This window comes from Schistocerca piceifrons, chromosome 3, assembly GCF_021461385.2.
Source record: "Schistocerca piceifrons isolate TAMUIC-IGC-003096 chromosome 3, iqSchPice1.1, whole genome shotgun sequence".
Classification (NCBI taxonomy): Eukaryota; Metazoa; Arthropoda; class Insecta; order Orthoptera; family Acrididae; genus Schistocerca; species Schistocerca piceifrons.
Window position 1 is genome coordinate 621,639,884 of NC_060140.1, and position 23,398 is coordinate 621,663,281.

Sequence of the window (23,398 nt, forward strand, 5' to 3'; positions counted from 1 at the left end):
ACTCCTGATGTGCCATGTTGAAATCTACTTCTTTAGCATAAACACAGCAGAGTTTACAAATATTAATCTCAGTAACATTCTAATGCAGTTGGAATTTCATCAAGATCCTGAAACAGTGTATTGTTAAACTAGCAGCTGAGGGCAAGACAAGACAATAGTTATGAGAAAGCTCATTCTCGTTATAAAAATAAGCATGTAGCTTTTTCAGCAGTCTTTAAAAGTTATATTATTTCATTTAAAAAACTATAATTGTTTGAATATCCCAGTAGATAGGGAAGTCTCACTTATCACACATATGACAAAATACTCTCCTTTTTGCCTTCTATCATTTGCCAAAATCTTGTTTTAGTATCTCAGACCACTTATGAGTTAAAAGGGATTTACAAATATATCATTCTGGCTTTTTCCCCGGCACATGCGATCATTGTAGATCCTGTTACATACATACTATTTTCTCAACAGTGGAGACATAGGGCAATATCCTTCCAAGTTCAAAGAGTAATTTAATATGTTACCAAAAGCTCATATGCAGCAACATATGCTCTAACACACACCAAACTCAAATGCATAGTGACTCATACATTTCACTGCAAATTTTAAAAAATTCTGTGCAGTAGTTTACCTAATATCAAAATATCTCAATAACTATGACCATTAATGAAATGATCGGCAGTTCATCATGAAGCTGACAGAAGATGCTGTAAGATGTGTGAGAATTAAGAGTTTATTGCTGAATAGTTTCTTTAAAGTCATTTGAGACAGATTTCAGATCAGCTGGCCTGCCCGGCTTGCTGTTTGCGTAGTCAAATGAGCTGGACAGCTTCCATGTGCAGCACATGCTGGCAACTATGCTACCCATCACATGCTCAGAGCTGAACTGTCAAAAGTTACAACTAATTTTAAACACACTGTAGACCTACAGCTAGAGTTTGGTCTGTGGAGCGATTTTGTGTGATAGCAGGAATACTCTCTTGGTTATCCCACACACGCTGACTGTAAATTTGTATGTCAGTTTGGTGATTCGACCTGTTATGCTGCCATTCATAAACAGCATTCAAAGTGGTGTTTTCTAACAGGATAATGCTCATTCACATACAGCTGTTGTAACCCAGCATGCTGTATAGAGTTGAGCACTTATAGTACATTATCGGACAGCAACTCCAGTGTCATCCACAAGCAGCATTAACCATCCCTTTACTGACCAATCAAGTACAGCAGGCATGGAACTCCATCCCGCAGACATCTGGCACTTGTACAACACAATGTATGCATGTCTGCATGTTTACATTCAACATTCTGGCTATTAATGTATCAGCATTTCACATTTACAATTATTTATCTTGCACTTACATTATCCTTTGATCTTGCAAAGTTAATCCATTGCACATGTTACCTATACAAATATATTCCCAAAACTCTACCTAAATTACTTTTTGGTGTGCTATTCCCCCTTGTCAGTGTATATTACATTTGTGAGAAATATGTACCTCACTGTATTCCTACATATGAGCTCAACGTGGGTCTGGTCTAGCGCACGCACACTGGATCTGCAGAATGAAATAATGGGAAACAGAAATGTTCTTACAGTTCCTATATTGGAACTGGGCACAGCTACATACAACATATAGTAGGATTACATAGGATAATGTACTAACTTAAGCTGTTCCAGAAAAAACACTACTTCTCTGCTCGTGGACACTACTATTCTTGTGCACTTGGATCTGCTGTGCGTTTCACAATGAAACTAAACAGTAGCTTGAAGGTGTCTGTAAAATTACCATATACCCTTGAGTGCACATATGTTTACAGGGGGTCTGCCTGAGCTTGGCTAATAGAGGGCAGATGCCAGTGACAAACTGCAAATAAGTCATTGTGGGTGATACACAGTGGGTGCTGGCAGTTTGAAGTGTGGACACCATTTATCACACACAACCCTATCGACAAGGCATTAAGCAATCTATAAACTGTGGCCACACTCAGGGCACTCTAGACAAATACATCAGCATATAGTTATAACCAGACTGGACACACACAGTGTTATCGTGCCAACAAAATGCTATCGTACATTTGTAATACAAGAGGAGACGGATGAAGTGACCATGGATGAATTTTCTCTAAAGTTAATTGTGCATGGCAGAAACAGTTAAATGCTCTTGCTACAGTGGTGAGGGAAATGACATGCTATCCCTGAGTACACAGTTATACACTAATACCATAACATGCATGAGTTATAAAGGAAACAGGAAGGTAAAAGACAAGCCATGTATGTATTTACTGTGTAATAGTTACAATGTGAGCAAGGTAATACAATTAAATCCCCTCACTACTGTGTAGAAGGAAGTGACTGGTTATTGCTGAAAGGACAGTCCCTTCCTGGTGCACATGTGCACTCCTTTGATAATACATATGGCAAGAGTGATTCAGTCCCTCAGGCAATAGGCTTTAACAGAAGGCATTCCTTGAGGCAGGGGTAATAAGCTGCAAAAATGAAACTTGGTCTGTATGAAGAGTAATTGAAGCACTCTTCCACTAGCTCTCAATAAGGCTCGCAAATGCCACCATTTACAGTTCTCCTAACCATGCGGTACTGACTCACTGGTGTTATCTTTGCTTCATTCATACCTATCTGGAGCAGTGTTGCAGCAAGCCACCAAATGTTCATTATTCTAATACAGATCACTCCAGATTAACACTCAGAAAAATGTAATCCCATTTAAATGAAGATGTGAGTTGGCTGGCTTTGGCACAGCAACTGCCGGTCAGGCAGCAGTTCCTGCTAAGTGCCTCTCTGGAAAAAACCCTGAGCTCGTAGCAAGGAAGTGTATGGTGGAGAGAGACTCCAAGTCTTGGGTCTGCTTTTGGTCATGGCCCAATGTGGTGATGTGCAATGTGTCGCCTGCTGTTAACATCTGTTGAAGCCACACTTTTAATGGCATCAGATACACCTAGTCCCTTTGAGGATTTCTGTATTGAAACTGGGATCTCGAAGTAGTTGTAGTGACAGTGGTTACCCAAGTACAAAGGGCAATTACAACAAGTTGAAGGATTTACATATTCAGCAAACTTATGCAGTATGCCGTATTTCAAAGAAGAACTCAGAACCTTTAGCTCTTGGAATGAGCATGTAGACTAACTGTGAACGAAATTTAGAAAAGTAATTGACCAGGCACTATATAAATGTGTACTGAGTAGGACTGTTCCTGCTCAGAGAAACCCTGTGTAGTACACAGTTTCTGTAAAGAAAATCTTACAGAAATAGTGATTATGGCATAATAGGTGTAAAACAGGACATAGACTTATATATATCAATGTTGAATTGAATGCATTTGACTGTCAAAAGAACAGTCTGTGAAACGTTCATCATGTATCAGAGCAGAATCCTCTTGAAAGACTAATCCACAAAATAAAAAAATAAAAATAAAAAAATCTGGTGACTTGTATGGACTGTCATTGGTACGAAGGGTAGGTCCTAGACACTCATGGATAACACAGGAGTTGAAGTATATGGTAGCAAAGCAATGTTTAGGAATGCTGAACTCTGTTTCAAATGTTCCTGTACAAGTGAAAATGCAGGATTACTGTGCCAGTTTAGTACACCCATGAGCTGGCACTGAAATAGCAGTGTAAGTATTTGCTACTTTCTGTATGAGTACATGTTCTTATTGCAATCTCTGTTTCAACATTCCTGCAGATTTCAGTTATATCTCCTCAACTTGGTAATGTTCCTTGCAACACAGGATCATTTGAGTCCAGAGTCTGTTTGTGGTGGACATACAAATGCTGCACAAGGCTGCTTTGAAACCATACCATTGCCAGATCACTTGTTTCATCTTGATGAAGATCTTGTAGCTGGCAACAGTAGAAGATGGTACTTTCAATGACATTCCCTTACTGGATACCATCTACATCTCAGAGGTGCCAGCTGTAAAGGAGATGCCAGAGAGCCTATTCTGTGACACATCTGTTGGATGCTGTTGACGAAGCTTGCATGTGGTGGATTCATTCTTTATAATTTGTAGCCTTTAATAAAGGACATCATGGTTGCAGTGGAATTTCGTGAAGCGTGATACATGTAAAAATATCTTTCTTTCTATGTGTTTTTGTTTACTTCATCATAATATCATGTTTACTTCATCATAATATCTAGAAGTAACAAAGGACCCCACGATTACCACCAATAACACGTAGACAAGTATAAATCAACCAACATTAAAAGTCATTCCTAAATTCATACAGATTTTTAATGTTCTATGCACAATGAAATGGTTTGTTGAACAAAATTTAACTGACATAAAGTTGTCCTATTCATTAGTTTTATTTGTCTGCCATAAATTAAATATCCATTACCTTTCTTGTGTATTAGGGTTAAGCACATCTCCATTTAATATTGTATTATTGCATGTTTTCACAAGTATAATTGTTTGACATGTGTGTGATCAGGATACTCTCAATGTGTTACTATTTCTATTTTATTATATATAAAAACAAAGATGAGGTGACTTACCGAATGAAAGCGCTGGCAGGTCGATAGACACACAAACAAACACAAACATACACACAAAATTCAGGCTTTCGCAACAAACTGTTGCCTCATCAGTTTGTTTGTTGCGAAAGGTTGAATTTTGTGTGTATGTTTGCGTTTGTTTGTGTGTCTATCGACCTGCCAGCGCTTTCGTTCAGTAAGTCACCTCATCTTTGTTTTTATATATAATTTTTCCCATGTGGAATGTTTCCTTCTATTATATTGATATTTCTATTTTATGTTATGTATGCCAGTTTGCTCTTCACTTATATAATCTGGAGACAAGACAGTAAACAAAACATGAATCATATGAATGATATGTTTCAGAACATAGTCACATTGGCAAAATGTTATTTACTTTCACTTTCCATGGATACCTTGCCGTTGGTTGGGAGGCTTGCATGCCTCAGGGATACAGATAGCCATACTGTAGGTGCAACCACAACGGAGGGGTATCTGTTGAGAGGCCAGACAAATGTATGGTTCCTGAAGAGGGGCAACAGCCTTTTCAGTATTTGCAGGGCAACAGTCTGGATGATTGACTGATCTCGCCTTGTAACACTAACCAAAACGGCCTTGCTGTGCTGGTACTATGAACGGCTGAAAGCAAGGGGAAACTATGGCTGTAATTTTTCCTGCGGGTATACAGCTTTACTGTATGGATAAATGATGATGGCATCCTCTTGGGTAAAATATTCTGGAGGTAAAATAGTCCCCCATTCGGATCTCCGGGTGGGGACTACCCAGGAGGACATCGTTATGAGGAGAAAGAAAACTGGCATTCTACGGATCGGAGCATGGAATGTCAGATCCCTTAATCGGGCAGGTAGGTTAGAAAATTTAAAAAGGGAAATGGATTGGGTAAAGTTGGATATAGTGGGAATTAGTGAAGTTTGGTGGCAGGAGGAACAAGACTTTTGGTCAGGTGAATACAGGGTTGTAAATATGAAATCAAATATTGGTAATGCAGGAGTAGGTTTAATAATGAATAAAATGAAAGGAATACGGGTAAGCTACTACAAATAGCACAGCGAATGCATTGTTGTGGCCAAGATAGACACAAAGCCCATGGCTACGACAGTAGTACAAGTCTATATGCCAACTAGCTCTGCAGATGATGAAGAAATTGAAGAAATGTATGATGAGATAAAAGAAATTACTCAGATTGTGAAGGGAGATGAAAATTTAATAGTCATGGGGGCTGGAATTTGAGAGTAGCAAAAGGAAGAGAAGGAAACATAGTAGGTGAATATGGATTGGGGGTAAGAAATGAAATAGGAAGCTGCTTGGTGGAATTTTGCACAGAGCACGACTTAATCATAGCTAACACTTGGTTCAAGAATCATAAAAGAAGGTTGTTGACATGGAAGAAGCCTGGAGATACTGACAGGTTTCAGATAGATTATATAATGGTAAGACAGAGATTTAGGAACCAGGTTTTAAATTGTAAGACATTTCCAGGGGCAGATGTGGACTCTGACCACAATCTATTGGTTATGAACTGTAGATTAAGACTGAAGAAACTGCAAAAAGGTGGGAATTTAAGGAGATGGGACCTGGATAAACTGAAAGAACCTGAGGTTGTACAGAGTTTCAGGGAGAGCATAAGGCAACAATTGACAAGAATGGGGGAAAGAAATACAGTAGAAAATGAATGGGTAGCTTTGAAGTAGTGAAGGCAGCAGAGGATCAAGTAGGTAAAAAGATGAGGGCTAGTAGAAATCATTGGGTGACAGAAGAAATATTGAATTTAATTGATGAAAGGAGAAATTATAAAAATTCCGTAAATGAAGCAGGCAAAATGGAATACAAACGTCTCAAAAATGAGATCGACAGGAAGTGCAAAATGGCTAAGCAGGCATAGCTAGAGGACAAATGTAAGGATGTAGAGGCTTATCTCACTAGGGGTAAGATAGATACTGCCTACAGGAAAATTAAACAGACCTTTGGAGAAAAGAGAACCACTTGTATGAATATCAGGAGCTCAGATAGAAACCCAGTTTTAAGCAAAGAAGGGAAAGCAGAAAGGTGGAAGGAGTATATAGAGGGTCTATACAAGGGCGATGTACTTGAGCGCAAAGTTATAGAAATGGAAGAGGATGTAGATGAAGATGAAATGGGAGATATGATACTGCATGAAGAGTTTGATAGAGCACTGAAAGACCTAAGTCGAAACGAGGCCCCGGGAGTAGACAACATTCCATTGGAACTACTGACAGCCTCTGAAGAGCCAGTCCTGACAAAACTCTACCATCTGGTGAGTAAAATGTATGAGACAGGCGAAATGCCCTCATACTTCAAGAAGAATATAATAAGTCCAATCCCAAAGAAAGCAGCTGTTGACAGATGTGAAAATTACCGAACAATCAGTTTAATAAGTCACAGCTGCAAAATACTAACGCGAATTCTTTACAGATGAATGGAAAAACTGGTAGAAGCTGACCTCGGGGAAGATCAGTTTGGATTCCGTAGAAATATTGGAACACATGAGGCAATACTGACCTTACAACTTACCTTAGAAGAAAGATTAAGGAATGGCAAACCTATGTTTCTAGCATTTGTAGACTTAGAAAAAGCTTTTGACAATGTTGACTGGAATACTCTCTTTCAAATTCTAAAGGTGGCAGGGGTAAAATACAGGGAGCGAAAGGCTATTTACAATTTGTACAGAAACCAAATGGCAGTTATAAGAGTCGGGGGACATGAAAGGGAAACAGTGGTTGGGAAGGGAGTGAGACAGGGTTGTAACCACTCCCCGACGTTGTTCAATCTGTATATTGAGCAAGCAGTAAAGGAAACAAAAGACAAATTCGGAGGAGGTATTACAATCCATGGTGAAGAAATAAAAACTATAAGGTTCACCGATGACATTGTAATTCTGTCAGAGTCAGCAAAGGACTTGGAAGAGCAGTTGAACGGAATGGACAGTGTCTTGAAAGGAGGATATAAGATGAACATCAACAATAGCAAAACGAGAATAATGGAATGAAGTCGAATTAAGTCGGTCGATGCTGAGGGAATTAGATTAGGAAATGAGACACTTTAAGTAGTAAATGAGTTTTGCTATTTGGGGAGCAAAATAACTGATGATGGTCGAAGTAGAGAGGATATAAAATGTAGACTGGCAATGGCTAGGAAAGCGTTTCTGAAGAAGAAAAATTTGTTAACATCAAGTATAGATTTAAGTGTCAGGAGGTCGTTTCTGAAAGTATTTGTATGGAATGTAGCCATATATGGAACTGAAACATGGGAGATAAATAGCTTGGACAAGAAGAGAATAGAAGCTTTCAAAATGTGGTGCTACAGACGAATGCTGAAGATTAGATGGGTAGATCACATAACTAATGAGGAGGTACTGAATAGGACTGGGGAGAAGAGGAGTTTGTGGCACAACTTGACTAGAAGAAGGGATCGGCTGGTAGGACATGTTCTGAGGCATCAAGGGATTACCAATTTAGCATTGGAGGGCAGTGTGGAGGGTAAGAGTCGTAGAGGGAGACCAATAAATGAATACACTATGCAGATTCAGAAGGATGTAGGCTGCAGTACATACTGGGAGATGAAGAAGCTTGCACAGGATAGAGTAGCATGAAGAGCTGCATCAAACCTTTCTCAGGACTGAAGACCACAACAACAACAGATCGTCATGATGTGGAAAGAGTCATTTTACATTCTTATTGCAAATAAGTTTATACATCTATTTGTACTCTAAACATTATATATATTTTTCCCCTCCCTGAAAAATTGTTCTATAGAATAGAAGGAGTTGTCAAGGAGAAACTTTTTCAATTTATTTTCAAATTTTAGCTTGCTTCCTGTTAGACATTTTATATCACTGGGTAAGTGGTCAAAATTTTTTCTCACAGTGTTGTGCACCCCTTCCTGTGATAAGGGCAACCTTACTGTTGAGTAATGAATGTCATTTTTTCTTCAGTATTGAGATTATATTCTTCATTGTTACATTTGAACTACAGTGGATTATTTACAACAAACTTTGTAAGGGAATAAATATACTGTGAAGCAGTAGTTAGGATACCCATCTCCTTTAACAGATGTCTACTAAAGGATCGCATGTGAGCACCACATATTATTCTTACAGCACATTTTTGGGCAATAAAGACCTTCTTTCTTAAAGATGAGTTACCCCCGAACATTTTTTCATATGAGATTACCGAATGAAAATAAGCAAAATATGGCAGCTTACTGATTTCTCTCTCCACAAAATTTGCTATGATTCTAAGTGCAAATGTGGCTGAACTGAGTTGTTTTAGGAATTCCAAAATGTGTTTTTCCAATTTAAATTCTCATCAAAATGGACACCTAAGAATTTTGAAGTTTCCACCCTATGTATTATTTCATCACCTTATGTTACACATATCACTATGGATTGGGGCTAAGAAATGAAAGAGGAAGCCGCCTGATAGAATTTTGCACAGAGCACAACTTAATCATACCTAACACTTGGTTTAAGAATCATGATAGAAGGTTGTATACATGGAAGAACCCTGGAGATACTAAAAGGTATCAGATAGATTATATAATGGTAAGACAGAGATTTAGGAACCAGGTTTTAAATTGTAAGACATTTCCAGGGGCAGATGTGGACTCTGACCACAATCTATTGGTTATTACCTGTAGATTAAAACTGAAGAAACTGCAAAAAGGTAGGAATTTAAGGAGATGGGACCTGGATAAACTGAAAGAACCAGAGGTTGTACAGAGTTTCAGGGAGAGCATAAGGGAACAATTGAAAGGAATGGTGGAAAGAAATACAGTAGAAGAAGAATGGGTAGCTCTGAGGGATGAAGTAGTGAAGGCAGCAGACGATCAAGTAGGTAAAAAGAAGAGGGTTAGTAGAAATCCTTGGGTAACAGAAGAAATATTGAATTTAATTGATGAAAGGAGAAAATATAAAAATGCAGTAAATGAAGCAGGCAAAAAGGAATACAAACGTCTCAAAAATGAGATCGACAGGAAGTGCAAAATGGCTAAGCAGGGATGGCTAGAGGACAAATGTAAGGATGTAGAGGCTTATCTCACTAGGGGTAAGATAGATACTGCCTACAGGAAAATTAAAGAGACCTTTGGAGATAAGAGAACCACATGTGTGAACATCAAGAGCTCAGATGGAAACCCAGTTCTAAGCAAAGAAGGGAAAGCAGAAAGGTGGAAGGAGTATATAGAGGATCTATACAAGGGCGATGCACTTGAGGACAATATTATGGAAATGGAAGAGGATGTAGATGAAGATGAAATGGGAGATACGATACTGCGTGAAGAGTTTGACAGAGCACTGAAGGACCTGAGTCGAAACAAGGCCCCCGGAGTAGAGAACATTCCATTGGAACTACTGACGGCCTTGGGAGAGCCAGTTCTGACAAAACTCTACCATCTGGTGAGCAAGATGTATGAAACAGGTGAAATACCCTCAGACTTCAAGAAGAATATAATAATTCCAATCCCAAAGAAAGCAGGTGTTGACAGATGTGAAAATTACCGAACAATCAGTTTAATAAACCACAGCTGCAAAGTACTAACACGAATTCTTTACAGACGAATGGAAAAACTAGTAGAAGCCAACCTCGAGGAAGATCAGTTTGGATTCCGTAGAAATACTGGAACACGTAAGGCAATACTGACCTTACGACTTATCTTAGAAGAAAGATTAAGGAAAGGCAAACCTACGTTTCTAGCATTTGTAGACTTAGAGAAAGCTTTTGACAATGTTGACTGGAATACTCTCTTTCAAATTCTAAAGGTGGCAGGGGTAAAATACAGGGAGCGAAAGGCTATTTACAACTTGTACAGAAACCAGATGGCAGTTATAAGAGTTGAGGGACATGAAAGGGAAGCAGTGGTTGGGAAGGGAGTAAGACAGGGTTGTAGCCTCTCCCCGATGTTATTCAATCTCTATATTGAGCAAGCAGTAAAGGAAACAAAAGAAAAATTTGGAGTAGGTATTAAAATCCATGGAGAAGAAATAAAAACTTTGAGGTTCGCCGATGACATTGTAATTCTGTCAGAGACAGCAAAGGACTTGGAAGAGCAGTTGAACGGAATGGATGGTGTCTTGAAGGGAGGATATAAGACGAACATCAACAAAAGCAAAACGAGGATAATGGAATGTAGTCGAGTTAAGTCGGGTGATGCTGAGGGTATTAGATTAGGAAATGAGACACTTAAAGTAGTAACGGAGTTTTGCTATTTGTGGAGCAAAATAACTGATGATGGTCGAAGTAGAGAGGATATAAAATGTAGACTGGCAATGGCAAGGAAAGCGTTTCTGAAGAAGAGAAATTTGTTAACATCGAGTATAGATTTAAGTGCCAGGAAGTCGTTTCTGAAAGTATTTGTATGGAGTGTATGGAAGTGAAACATGGACGGTAAATAGTTTGGACAAGAAGAGAATAGAAGCTTTTGAAATGTGGTGCTACAGAAGAATGCTGAAGATTAGATGGGTAGATCACATAACTAATGAGGAAGTATTGAATAGGATTGGGGAGAAGAGAAGTTTGTGGCACAACTTGACCAGAAGAAGGGATCGGTTGGTAGGACATGTTCTGAGGCATCAAGGGATCACCAATTTAGTATTGGAGGGCAGCGTGGAGGGTAAAAATCATAGGGGGAGACCAAGAGATGAATACACTAAGCAGATTCAGAAGGATGTAGGTTGCAGTAGGTACTGGGAGATGAAGAAGCTTGCACAGGATAGAGTAGCATGGAGAGCTGCATCAAACCAGTCTCAGGACTGAAGACCACAACAACAAACATCACTAGTGCAGTACCCCTAGAGGTGCAGAACTGAATATGATGTGTCTTTGTGAAACTCAGGGTGAGACCATTCACAGAAAACCGGTCAATGATACTTCTGAGAACTTTGTTCTCCATTTATTCCGTTTCTGTGTGTATACTGGGAGTGATTACAATACTGGTGTTATCTGTAGAAAGAACTAATTCTGCTTGTTGTACATTAGATGATAGATCACTTACATAAGTGAGAAACAGTAGTGGATCTAAGACTGAGCGTTGGGGAACCCCATACATGTTTTCTTCCCAGTCAGAATTATGCCTCTAGGTTCCATTGGTTGAATTACTGCGAAGTACATTTAGTGTAAAAGATTATATCTCTTAATGAATAGTGTGTGACAGCATTTTAAATTCCATCAATAAATATATGAAATACTGAAAATCAAATATTTGTTCCTTCCAGAAGCCGTTACATAAGCAACCTGCAACTGACACTAACTATTTGTAGCCACATAGAAATATAGATGGATAAAAGTACTTCTGCACACAAGTTGCTGAAACACAAACAGCTTGAACAAGTCTGACAAATACAAAAATTAGGGAATTTGTATCAATATGTTACTTCTCAAAGTTTTGAAGTCTAGAAAGCTAGAGAGTCAGTTGTCTTTCTTGTCTCTGGTCTACAAATAATCAGTTATTCTTGTTGGGTGGTCGTTAAGTAAACATTTCTATTTCATTTCAGGTATTAATAACATAGATTTTCTTTCTTTCATAATTTTTAAAATGTGCATTTCCTTTTCTTTATTAGGCCGTAAGGGATTGGTAGAAAAATCATCTCTGATACGACATACAACTACAAAAAGCAGGCAAGAGGAATTGCAAAGAATACAGAGTGCTGAACGTTCAACCACAAATTCTGAGAATCAAGCTTTCCTGAAGGATGTGAGTACTTGTGCAGTATTTTTCAGCATTTTTTTTAAAACTAAGCCATAGTAATTATAATTTACTCTCAAGGCAGCAGAAAATATTTGTATTTTTTAAAATTTACATCACAAGAGTTGTTACTTATTAGCAACATGACAGAAACTTTGAGATAAGAATAATCATTTTACACATTCATAATTTTTAAGTTGATGATTGGTTGGAAAGTGAGAGTGACTAGGCAACAAAAAGTCACAAATATCTTATGAGCATTCAGACAGGTTCAATGGAAGTTGAAATAAGAGCAAATTCAATAGAGATCAGTAGGGCATTTATGGATAAACTGTAAACTGGTGAGTGAACTTGATAGAAGGCAAGATAATATGGAAAGAAACAGAAAGATAAATAATAAGGAAACTGGGATAAAATGGAGATGGAGGGTAAAAAACAAAATAAAAACAGAAACACACCATAACTATACATAATTTGGTAAATACTCGTACACTTGTTGTATTAAGAAAAAAGATGGAGAACATAATGGAGAAATTGAACAAAAATACAGGGTTGAAATAATTGTCTCATCATAAGAAAAGTCATATGAGAGTTGACTTTGTGTTGCCAACCTCATAGTATTCTGAATTTATTCAGTAACTGTATATTGCAGATAACTGGAGAAAACATACTATCAGTTTAACAAGTATCTTGTTCAAGTAATCTTGAAAATGAAAGGAGGGAGTGAATTTCAGAGTTGATACTGGCAGCTGGTACTTTCTGATAGCAGCAAGATGATCCACAAGTTTAATATTTGAAGCTGTCCAATTACTTCTGTTGGCAATCTCTCACAATCTTATTTGGTTACTCTGAGTAAAGTGATAGCGAAGTACATGTGAGTTGTTTTCATGCAAGCTGAAGATTGGAGAATGTATGTCACTGTCTCTCTCACTTGGCCAAAGTATTTGAATCAATGTTATATTCTATGGCAGCTGCAGATTTATGATATGAGAACTAGTGCTCAAGTCCATAATAGTAGGTTGAAAATGTGTGTGTGTGTGTGTGTGTGTGTGTGTGTGTGTGTGGGCGCGCGCGCGCGGGCACGCGGTCATGTGCGCGCATGTATACATGCTGCATATACCATTGAGCCTGCTCATGCAAAGGAGACATCCTACAATCTGTAGAGACTTACTGGATGAATAAATAATTCAAATTTGAACTATGCCTGATGTCTGTTTTGACTTGGTGGGTGAGCTTTATTCATGACATCTCTTCATGAGTGTTCCAAGACATCCTTTTCGATGTTTTATGTATTTAATTATTTTTAGTGCAAATTGCTACTATTACATTCTTCCTTTATGGTCATTCCATTTATTTTTATTTTTATCTATTATATTCTTTAATCATCCAGCTTTAAACTTTTCCTTAATTTGTTGATTCTTTTTGTTGTACCTGATTTTGTACTTCAGCGGCATTATGGAAAGGATATATTGTTACTCACTATATAGCGGTGATGTTCAATTGCAGACAGGCGCAATAAAAGGCTGTTAATTATGTAAGCTTTCAGCCAGAAGGTCTTTCTCTGAAATAGACAGCCTGTGTCAGGCAGCCAGAGACAGTGGTTATGTGTGTATGAGCTGCATTTGCAAAAATTTGTGTGTTTATGTTGTCTATTTCACAAGAAGGCTTTCTGGCTGAAAGCTTACATGTCTGAAGTCTTTTTGTTGTGTCTCTCTGTGACTGAACAGCTCTGCTATATGGTTAGTAGCAATGTATCCTTTTCATAATATTGTTATTATTTCATTCTGGATTTTGTATTGTTTAATTTTGTACTACTTCATATGAATCTTGTTTCAGGCAGTGGGTTCCTATTTTTCTGTCTTTTTTTAAGAGTCTAAATCTCATTGCTTCAGAGTAATATAGGAATGGCCATACTTTTATAAACTTCATTTTACTTTCTTTCCTCACCCTAATTCTTAAACGTCTGTGTTACATGTATTTTGGATTTGTTTTAATCTACATATTAATCGTATAAACAATAGATTAATTTTTAAGGTAGTTAAAATGTCCCCCCCCCCCTCCTCCAATGAACCATGGACCTTGCCGTTGGTGGAGAGGCCTTGTGTGCCTCAGCGATACAGATAGCTGTACCGTAGGTGCAACCACAACGGAAGGGTATCTGTTGAGAGGCCAGACAAATCTGTGGTTCCTGAAGACAGGCAGCAGCCTTTTCAGTAGTTGCAGGGGCAACAGTCTGGATGATTGACTGATCTGGTCTTGCAACACTAACCAAAGTGGCCTTGCTGTGTTGGTACCACGAACAGCTGAAAGCAAGGGGAAACTACAGCCGTAATTTTTCCTAAGGGCATGCAGCTTTACTGTATGGTTAAATGATGATGGTGTCCTCTTGGGTAAAATATTCCGGAGGTAAAATAGTCCCCCATTCGGATCTCCAGGCGGGGACTACTCAGGAGGATGTTGTTATCAAGAGAAAGAAAACTGATGTTGTACAGATCAGAGCGTGGTATGTCAGATCCCTTAATCAGGCAGGTAGGCTAGAAAATTTAAAAAGGGAAATGGATAGATTGAAATTAGATATAGTCGCAATTAGTGAAGTTTGGTGGCAGGAGGAACAAGACTTTTGGTCAGATGGATACAGGGTTATAAATACAAAATCAAATAGTGGTAATGCAGGAGTAGGTTTAATAATGAAGATGAAAATAGGAATGCGGGTAAGCTACTACAAACAGCATAGTGAATGCATTATTGTGGCCAAGATAGAAACGAAGTCCACAACTACCGCAATGGTACAAGCTTATATGCCAACTAGCTCCACAGATGATGTAGACATTGATGAAATGTATGATGAGATAAAAGAAATTATTTAGATAGTGTCAGTCATGGGTGACTGGAACTCGATAGTAGGAAAAGGAAGAGAAGGAAACATAGTAGGTGAATATGGAATGGGAGTAAGGAATGAAATGGGGCGCCCCCTTGTAGAATTTTGCACAGAGAATAACTTAAACATAACTAACACTTGGTTCAAGACTCATAAAAGAAGGTTGTTGACATGGAAGATGCCTGGAGATACTGGAAAGTCTCAGATAGATTATATAATGGTAAGACAGAGATTCAGGAACCAGGTTTTAAATTGTAAGATATTTCCAGGGGCAGATGTGGACTCTGACCACAATCTATTGGTTATGAACTGTAGATTAAGACTGAAGAAACTGCAAAAAGGTGGGAATTTAAGGAGATGGGACCTGGATAAACTGAAAGAACCTGAGGTTGTACAGAGTTTCAGGGAGAGTATAAGGGAACAATTGACAAGAATGGGGGAAAGAAATACAGTAGAAAAAGAATGGGTAGCTTTGAGGGATGAAGTAATGAAGGCAGCAGAGGATCAAGTAGGTAAAAAGATGAGGGCTAGTAGAAATCCTTGGGTGACAGAAGAAATACTGAATTTATTTGATGAAAGGAGAAAGTATAAAAATTCCGTGAATGAAGCAGGCAAAAAGGAATACAAACGTCTCAAAAATGAGATCGGCAGGAAGTGCACAGTGACTAAGCAGGGATGGCTAGAGGACAAATGTAAGGATGTAGAGGCTTATATCACTAGGGGTAAGATAGATACTGCCTACAAGAAAATTAAACAGACCTTTGGAGAAAAGAGAACCACTTGTATGAATATCAAGAGTTCAGATAGAAACCCAGTTCTAAGCAAAGAAGGGAAAGCAGAAAGGTGGAGGGAGTATATAGAGGGTCTATACAAGGGCGATGCACTTGAGTGCAATGTTATAGAAATGGAGGAGGATGTAGATGAAGATGAAATAGGAGATATGATACTGCATGAAGAGTTTGATAGAGCACTGAAAGACCTAAGTCGAAACGAGGCCCCGGGAGTAGACAACATTCCATTAGAACTACTGACAGCCTTTGGAGAGCCAGTCCTGACAAAACTCTACCATCTGGTGAGCAAAATGTATGAGACAGGCGAAATACCCTCATACTTCAAGAAGAATATAATAAGTCCAATCCCAAAGAAAGCAGCCGTTGACAGATGTGAAAATTACCGAACTGTCAGTTTAATAAGTCATGGCTGCAAAATACTAATGCGAATTATTTACAGACGAATGGAAAACTGGTAGCAGCTGACCTCAGGGAAGATCAGTTTGGATTCCGTAGCAATATGGGGACACGTGAGGCAATACTGACCCTACGACTTATTTTAGAAGCTAGATTAAGAAAAGGCAAACCTACGTTTCTAGCATTTGTAGACTTAGAGAAAGCCTTTGACAATGTTGACTGGAATAATCTCTTTCAAATTCTGAAGGTGGCAGGGGTAAAATACAGGGAGCGAAAGGCTATTTACAATTTGTACAGAAACCAAATGGCAGTTATAAGAGTCGAGGGACATGAAAGGGAAGCAGTGGTTGGGAAGGGAGTGAGACAGGGTTGTAACCACTCCCCGACGTTGTTCAATCTGTATATTGAGCAAGCAGTAAAGGAAACAAAAGACAAATTCGGAGTAGGTATTACAATCCATGATGAAGAAATAAAAACTATAAGGTTCGCCGATGACATTGTAATTCTGTCAGAGTCAGCAAAAGACTTGGAAGAGCAGTTGAACGGAATGGACAGTGTCTTGAAAGGAGGATATAAGATGAACATCAACAAAAGCAAAACGAGAATAATGGAATGTAGTCGAATTAAGTCGGTCGATGCTGAGGGAATTAGATTAGAAAATGAGACACTCTAAGTAGTAAATGAGTTTTGCTATTTGGGGAACAAAATAACTGATGATGGTCGAAGTAGAGAGGATATAAAATGTAGACTGGCAATGGCTAGGAAAGCGTTTCTGAAGAAGAAAAATTTGTTAACATCAAGTATAGATTTAAGTGTCAGGAAGTCATTTCCGAAAGTATTTGTATGGAATGTAGCCATGTATGGAACTGAAACATGGGAGATAAATTGCTTGGAAAAGAAGAGAATCGAAGCTTTCGAAACGTGGTGCTACAGACGAATGCTGAAGATTAGATGGGTAGATCACATAAATAATGAGGAGGTACTGAATAGGATTGGGGAGAAGAGGAGTTTGTGGCACAACTTGACTAGAAGAAGGGATCGGTTGGTAGGACATGTTCTGAGGCATCAAGGGATTACAAATTTAGCATTGGAGGGCACTGTGGAGGGTAAAAGTCGTAGAGGGAGACCAATAAATGAATAAACTAAGCAGATTCAGAAGGATGTAGGCTGCAGTACATACTGGGAGATGAAGAAGCTTGCACAGGATAGAGTAGCATGAAGGGCTGCATCAAACCTTTCTCAGGACTGAAGACCACAACAACAACAGATCGTCATGATGTGGAAAGAGTCATTTTACATTCTTATTGCAAATAAGTTTATACATCTATTTGTACTCTAAACATTATATATATTTTTCCCCTCCCTGAAAAATTGTTCTATAGAATAGAAGGAGTTGTCAAGGAGAAACTTTTTCAATTTATTTTCAAATTTTAGCTTGCTTCCTGTTAGACATTTTATATCACTGGGTAAGTGGTCAAAATTTTTTCTCACAGTGTTGTGCACCCCTTCCTGTGATAAGGGCAACCTTACTGTTGAGTAATGAATGTCATTTTTTCTTCAGTATTGAAATTATATTCCTCATTGTTACATTTGAACTACAGTGAATTATTTACAACAAACTTTGTAAGGGAACAAATATTTGATAGAGCACTGAAAGACCTAAGTCGAAACGAGGCCCCGGGAGTAGACAACATTCCATTAGAACTACTGACAGCCTCTGAAGAGCCAGTCCTGACAAAACTCTACCATCTGGTGAGTAAAATGTATGAGACAGGCGAAATGCCCTCATACTTCAAGAAGAATATAATAAGTCCAATCCCAAAGAAAGCAGCTGTTGACAGATGTGAAAATGACCGAACTGTCAGTTTAATAAGTCATGGCTGCAAAATACTAATGTGAATTCTTTACAGACGAATGGAAAAACTGGTAGCAGCTGACCTCGGGGAAGATCAGTTTGGATTCCGAAGAAATATGGGAACACGTGAGGCAATACTGACCCTATGACTTATTTTAGAAGCTAGATTAAGAAAAGGCAAACCTACGTTTCTAGCATTTGTAGACTTAGAGAAAGCTTTTGACAATGTTGACTGGAATACTCTCTTTCATATTCTGAAGGTGGCAGGGGTAAAATACAGGGAGCGAAAGGCTATTTACAATTTGTACAGAAACCAAATGACAGTTATAAGAGTCGAGGGACATGAAAGGGAAGCAGTGGTTGGGAAGGGAGTGAGACAGGGTTGTAGCCACTCCCCAACGTTGTTCAATCTGTATATTGAGCAAGCAGTAAAGGAAACAAAAGACAAATTCGGAGTAGGTATTACAATCCATGATGAAGAAATAAAAACTATAAGGTTCGCCGATGACATTGTAATTCTACCAGAGTCAGCAAAGGACTCGGAAGAGCAGTTGAAAGGAATGGACAGTGTCTTGAAAGTAGGATATAAGATGAACATCAACAAAAGCAAAACGAGAATAATGGAATGTAGTCGAATTAAGTCGGTTGATGCTGAGGGAATTAGATTAGGAAATGAGACACTCTAAGTAGTAAATGAGTTTTGCTATTTGGGGAGCAAAATAACTGATGATGGTCGAAGTAGAGAGGATATAAAATGTAGACTGGCAATGGCTAGGAAAGCGTTTCTGAAGAAGAAAAATTTGTTAACATCAAGTATAGATTTAAGTGTCAGGAAGTCGTTTCTGAAAGAATTTGTATGGAATGTAGCCATGTATGGAACTGAAACACGGGAGATAAATAGCTTGGACAAGAAGAGAATAGAAGCTTTCGAAATGTGGTGCTACAGACGAATGCTGAAGATTAGATGGGTAGATCACATAACTAATGAGGAGGTACTGAATAGGATTGGGGAGAAGAGGAGTTTGTGGCACAACTTGACTAGAAGAAGGGATCGGTTGGTAGGACATGTTCTGAGGCATCAAGGGATTACCAATTTAGCATTGGAGGGCACTGTGGAGGGTAAAAGTCGTAGAGGGAGACCAATAAATGAATAAACTAAGCAGATTCAGAAGGATGTAGGCTGCAGTACATACTGGGAGATGAAGAAGCTTGCACAAGATAGAGTAGCATGAAGGGCTGCATCAAACCTTTCTCAGGACTGAAGACCACAACAACAACAGATCGTCATGATGTGGAAAGAGTCATTTTACATTCTTATTGCAAATACGTTTATACATCTATTTGTACTCTAAACATTATATATATTTTTCCCCTCCCTGAAAAATTGTTCTATAGAATAGAAGGAGTTGTCAAGGAGAAACTTTTTCAATTTATTTTCAAATTTTAGCTTGCTTCCTGTTAGACATTTTATATCACTGGGTAAGCGGTCAAAATTTTTTCTCACAGTGTTGTGCACCCCTTCCTGTGATAAGGGCAACCTTACTGTTGAGTAATGAATGTCATTTTTTCTTCAGTATTGAAATTATATTCCTCATTGTTACATTTGAACTACAGTGGATTATTTACAACAAACTTTGTAAGGGAACAAATATTTGATAGAGCACTGAAAGACCTAAGTCGAAACAAGGCCCCGGGAGTAGACAACATTCCATTAGAACTACTGACAGCCTCTGGAGAGCCAGTCCTGACAAAACTCTACCATCTGGTGAGTAAAATGTATGAGACAGGCGAAATGCCCTCATACTTCAAGAAGAATATAATAAGTCCAATCCCAAAGAAAGCAGCCGTTGACAGATGTGAAAATTACCGAACTGTCAGTTTAATAAGTCATGGCTGCAAAATACTAATGCGAATTCTTTACAGACGAATGGAAAAACTGGTAGCAGCTGACCTCGGGGAAGATCAGTTTGGATTCCGAAGAAATATGGGAACACGTGAGGCAATATTGACCCTATGACTTATTTTAGAAGCTAGATTAAGAAAAGGCAAACCTACGTTTCTAGCATTTGTAGACTTAGAGAAAGCTTTTGACAATGTTGACTGGAATACTCTCTTTCATATTCTGAAGGTGGCAGGGGTAAAATACAGGGAGCGAAAGGCTATTTACAATTTGTACAGAAGCCAGATTGCAGTTATAAGAGCCAAGGGACATGAAAGGGAAGCAGTGGTTGGGAAGGGAGTGAGACAGGGTTGTAGCCTCTCCCCGACGTTGTTCAATCTGTATACTGAGCAAGCAGTAAAGGAAACAAAAGACAAATTTGGAGTAGGTATTACAATCCATCGTGAAGAAATAAAAACTATAAGGTTCGCCGATGACATTGTAATTCTGCCAGAGACAGCAAGGGACCTGGAAGAGCAGCTGAACGGAATGGACAGTGTCATGAAAGGAGGATATAAGACAAACATCTTCAAAAGCAAAACAAGGATAATGGAATGTAGTCGAATTAAATCGGGTGATGCTGCGGGAATTAGATTAGGAAATGAGATGATTAAAGTAGTAAATGAGTTTTGCTATTTGGGGAGCGAAATAACTGATGATGATTGAAGTAGAGAGGATATAAAATGTAGACTGGCAATGGCAAGGAAAGCGTTTCTGAAGAAGAGAAATTTGTTAACATCGAATATAGATTTAAGTGTCAGGAAGTCATTTCTGAAAGTATTTGTATGGAATGTAGCCATTTATGGAAGTGAAACGTGGATGATAAATAGTTTAGACAAGAAGAGAATCGAAGCTTTTGAAATGTGGTGATACAGAAGAATGCTGAAGATTAGATGGATAGATCACATAACTAATGAGGAGGTATTGAATAGAATTGGAGAGAAGAGAAATTTATGGTGCAACTTGACTAGAAGAAGGGATTGGTTGGTAGGGCATATTCTGAGGCATCAAGGGATCACCAATTTAGTATTGGAGGGTAGCGTGGAGGGTAAAAATCATAGAGGGAGACCAAGAGATGAATACACTAAACAGATTCAGAAGGATGTAAGTTGCAGTAGGTACTGGGAGATGAAGAAGCTTGCACATGATAAAGTAGCATGGAGAGCTGCATCAAACCAGTCTCTGGACTGAAGACCACAACAACAACAGTTAAAATGTTTTATTATCTTTTGTGCCTAGGTCCCTTACATTTCATGTCACAAAAATAAATTATCACTTTATAAAAAGTTTCTTTTTTTATCACACTTTGCTTGTTGTCTTTGAAGCCTGTCTGAGTATTCCTTCTGAAGATGTTCAGTTATTAATATGTTCTCATTATAGGAAACCATTCTGTAGCTGAATAAATCATATGATTGAGTTGCAATTATATGGTTTGTTTATTTTGGGGGTTGTTTCCTTCTAAGCCTTTGAAGTGGTCATCTACACCACAATAGAAACCTCTGCACTAAAAGCATTGGAATCATATCCAGGCAGATACAATCTTCAAAAATTATCTCATGGTGGCCAATTCCTGTGAAAAATACTGTGAACATTAGCTATATTACAGTTTGATTTATGATCAGCAGTGGGTTACCAACAGGAGAATAAACAGTACAGTGCTAATGTCCTATTAATTGGAACGTAGGATGCCAGAAGTTTGGATTATGTGGTGAACACAAAAATCTGAATAGAAGTTAGATAATTACATGGAGACAGAATGGTTGGACAGAAATTACCTAAAGATGCTGAAATTTGGAGTACTGCTGACAGAAACACTTAAAGTGGAAAATACTAAATCTAGCTTTCAGATTTTGTATATTTCATCTTCTGGAAGGCAAGAGGGATTTGTTGGAAAGCTTGGAAAAAAGGAGTAGGTTGCTCAGATACTCCTTTCAACATTATGATTTTTGCCAAAAGTACTAAAAATTTCATCACATGCAGATAAGAAATAGCCAGCTATTCTGTCTCCATTCTTTATTGACATTTCCCATTGATACAATTGAGTTGAATAATTAAAAAGAATTAATTAAGTGAAATGAAAAATCAGTCAATGATTTGGAAAGACTGAAAGTCCAGATTAATTGTCATGTTGACAAGGTCATAAAAATTGTGGGCAATAAAAGTGATTTCCTTTTCAAAGAAACAAACCCAGCATCTGCCTTATGTGATTCAAGAAAACCATCTAAAACTTAAATCCTGGTGTTTTGATGAAGATGAATTGTAAATGTGATTGCAGTACGTTATTCTCAGTCAGTGGGTGAAGTACTGAGATCAACTATAGAGTTAACATATAACTTTCTGATTGAAAGTAAGCGGTAGTTAGAACTGTAACACACTGAGTGCATATGACCACTGGTGGAGGGGTGGGAAGGAAGGGTGGGATGACATTCTTCTGTTTGTATGATGGCATGGCTGTTCCCAATGTGGAGTGTTGGCTTTGAACAATGGTTGTTAGGTTCAGGTTCTAGTTAGCAAGATGACAGAAGCTGAGTTGAACTCTTTTATTAACAATAGGACATTCAGTACATAGCAAAGAATGTGCTCACATCGTGCAAGCGCGGCCTTGAATCCACCTCTGAATTATGCAAAGTGAAGTGGTGGTAGCCCACTGCTCACAGAAAGAAGTCCAAAGCTCTGACATGAGCAGTATCACTAGGGTGGTGGTGTCTCACACAAGTGCTATGAGAAACTTCAGCTGCTGCTGGCTCAACAATTGTGGCTAAAACTGCAAGGGGCAACTTAACATTGCAGTCTGCCCAAGAAGTCAATATACGATTAGCAACTAACAAACAAATGACGGCTCCTCAGTGGATAGTTAATTGATGGGTCATCTGGCTGCACAGTGGCCAAAAGGCTTGACTGAATGACGTATGCCTTGACGGCTGGATGGGGTGTATAAATTGTGCCTTAGTGACTATTTACTTTGCTGCTGCTGTTGATGGTGCCATGTAGCAAGGTTGTTGCAATACTCATTTTTCATTTGTAATTATAAGGCCAATGGTCAATTCTCTGGTGATGTCACATGTGAGGAAACTCCAGCAATATGCATGAAATGTCATACACTCCTCTTCCATTTAGAAAGTTAGGTCTACAAACTCTGCACCACAGCTGGTTCTGAAGACTTGTGGAAGGAACTGAGAATATGTCTCTACAGTCATACATTTGGACTCCAATAGTTACCATAATCCACATTTTTCACTTTATTTCAATCATATATGTGACATATTGAAATTAATCTTAGCGCAATAAATGCTTAGTTCCTTCACGGCAATTTTTTGCATAAGCTACATTGTTGTGA

General features: G+C 38.5%; 1 protein-coding gene across 1 annotated transcript in view; it reads left to right on the forward strand.

Annotated features, from left to right (window-relative positions):
* Positions 1 to 23,398, forward strand: part of LOC124788082 (MAP kinase-activating death domain protein) — a 593,942-nt gene that overhangs the window by 266,400 nt on the left and 304,144 nt on the right. The window contains exon 23 of the mRNA XM_047255179.1: positions 12,078 to 12,211. Coding sequence (XP_047111135.1) covers positions 12,078 to 12,211 — 134 coding nt within the window. The remainder of the gene's footprint in view (positions 1 to 12,077; positions 12,212 to 23,398) is intronic.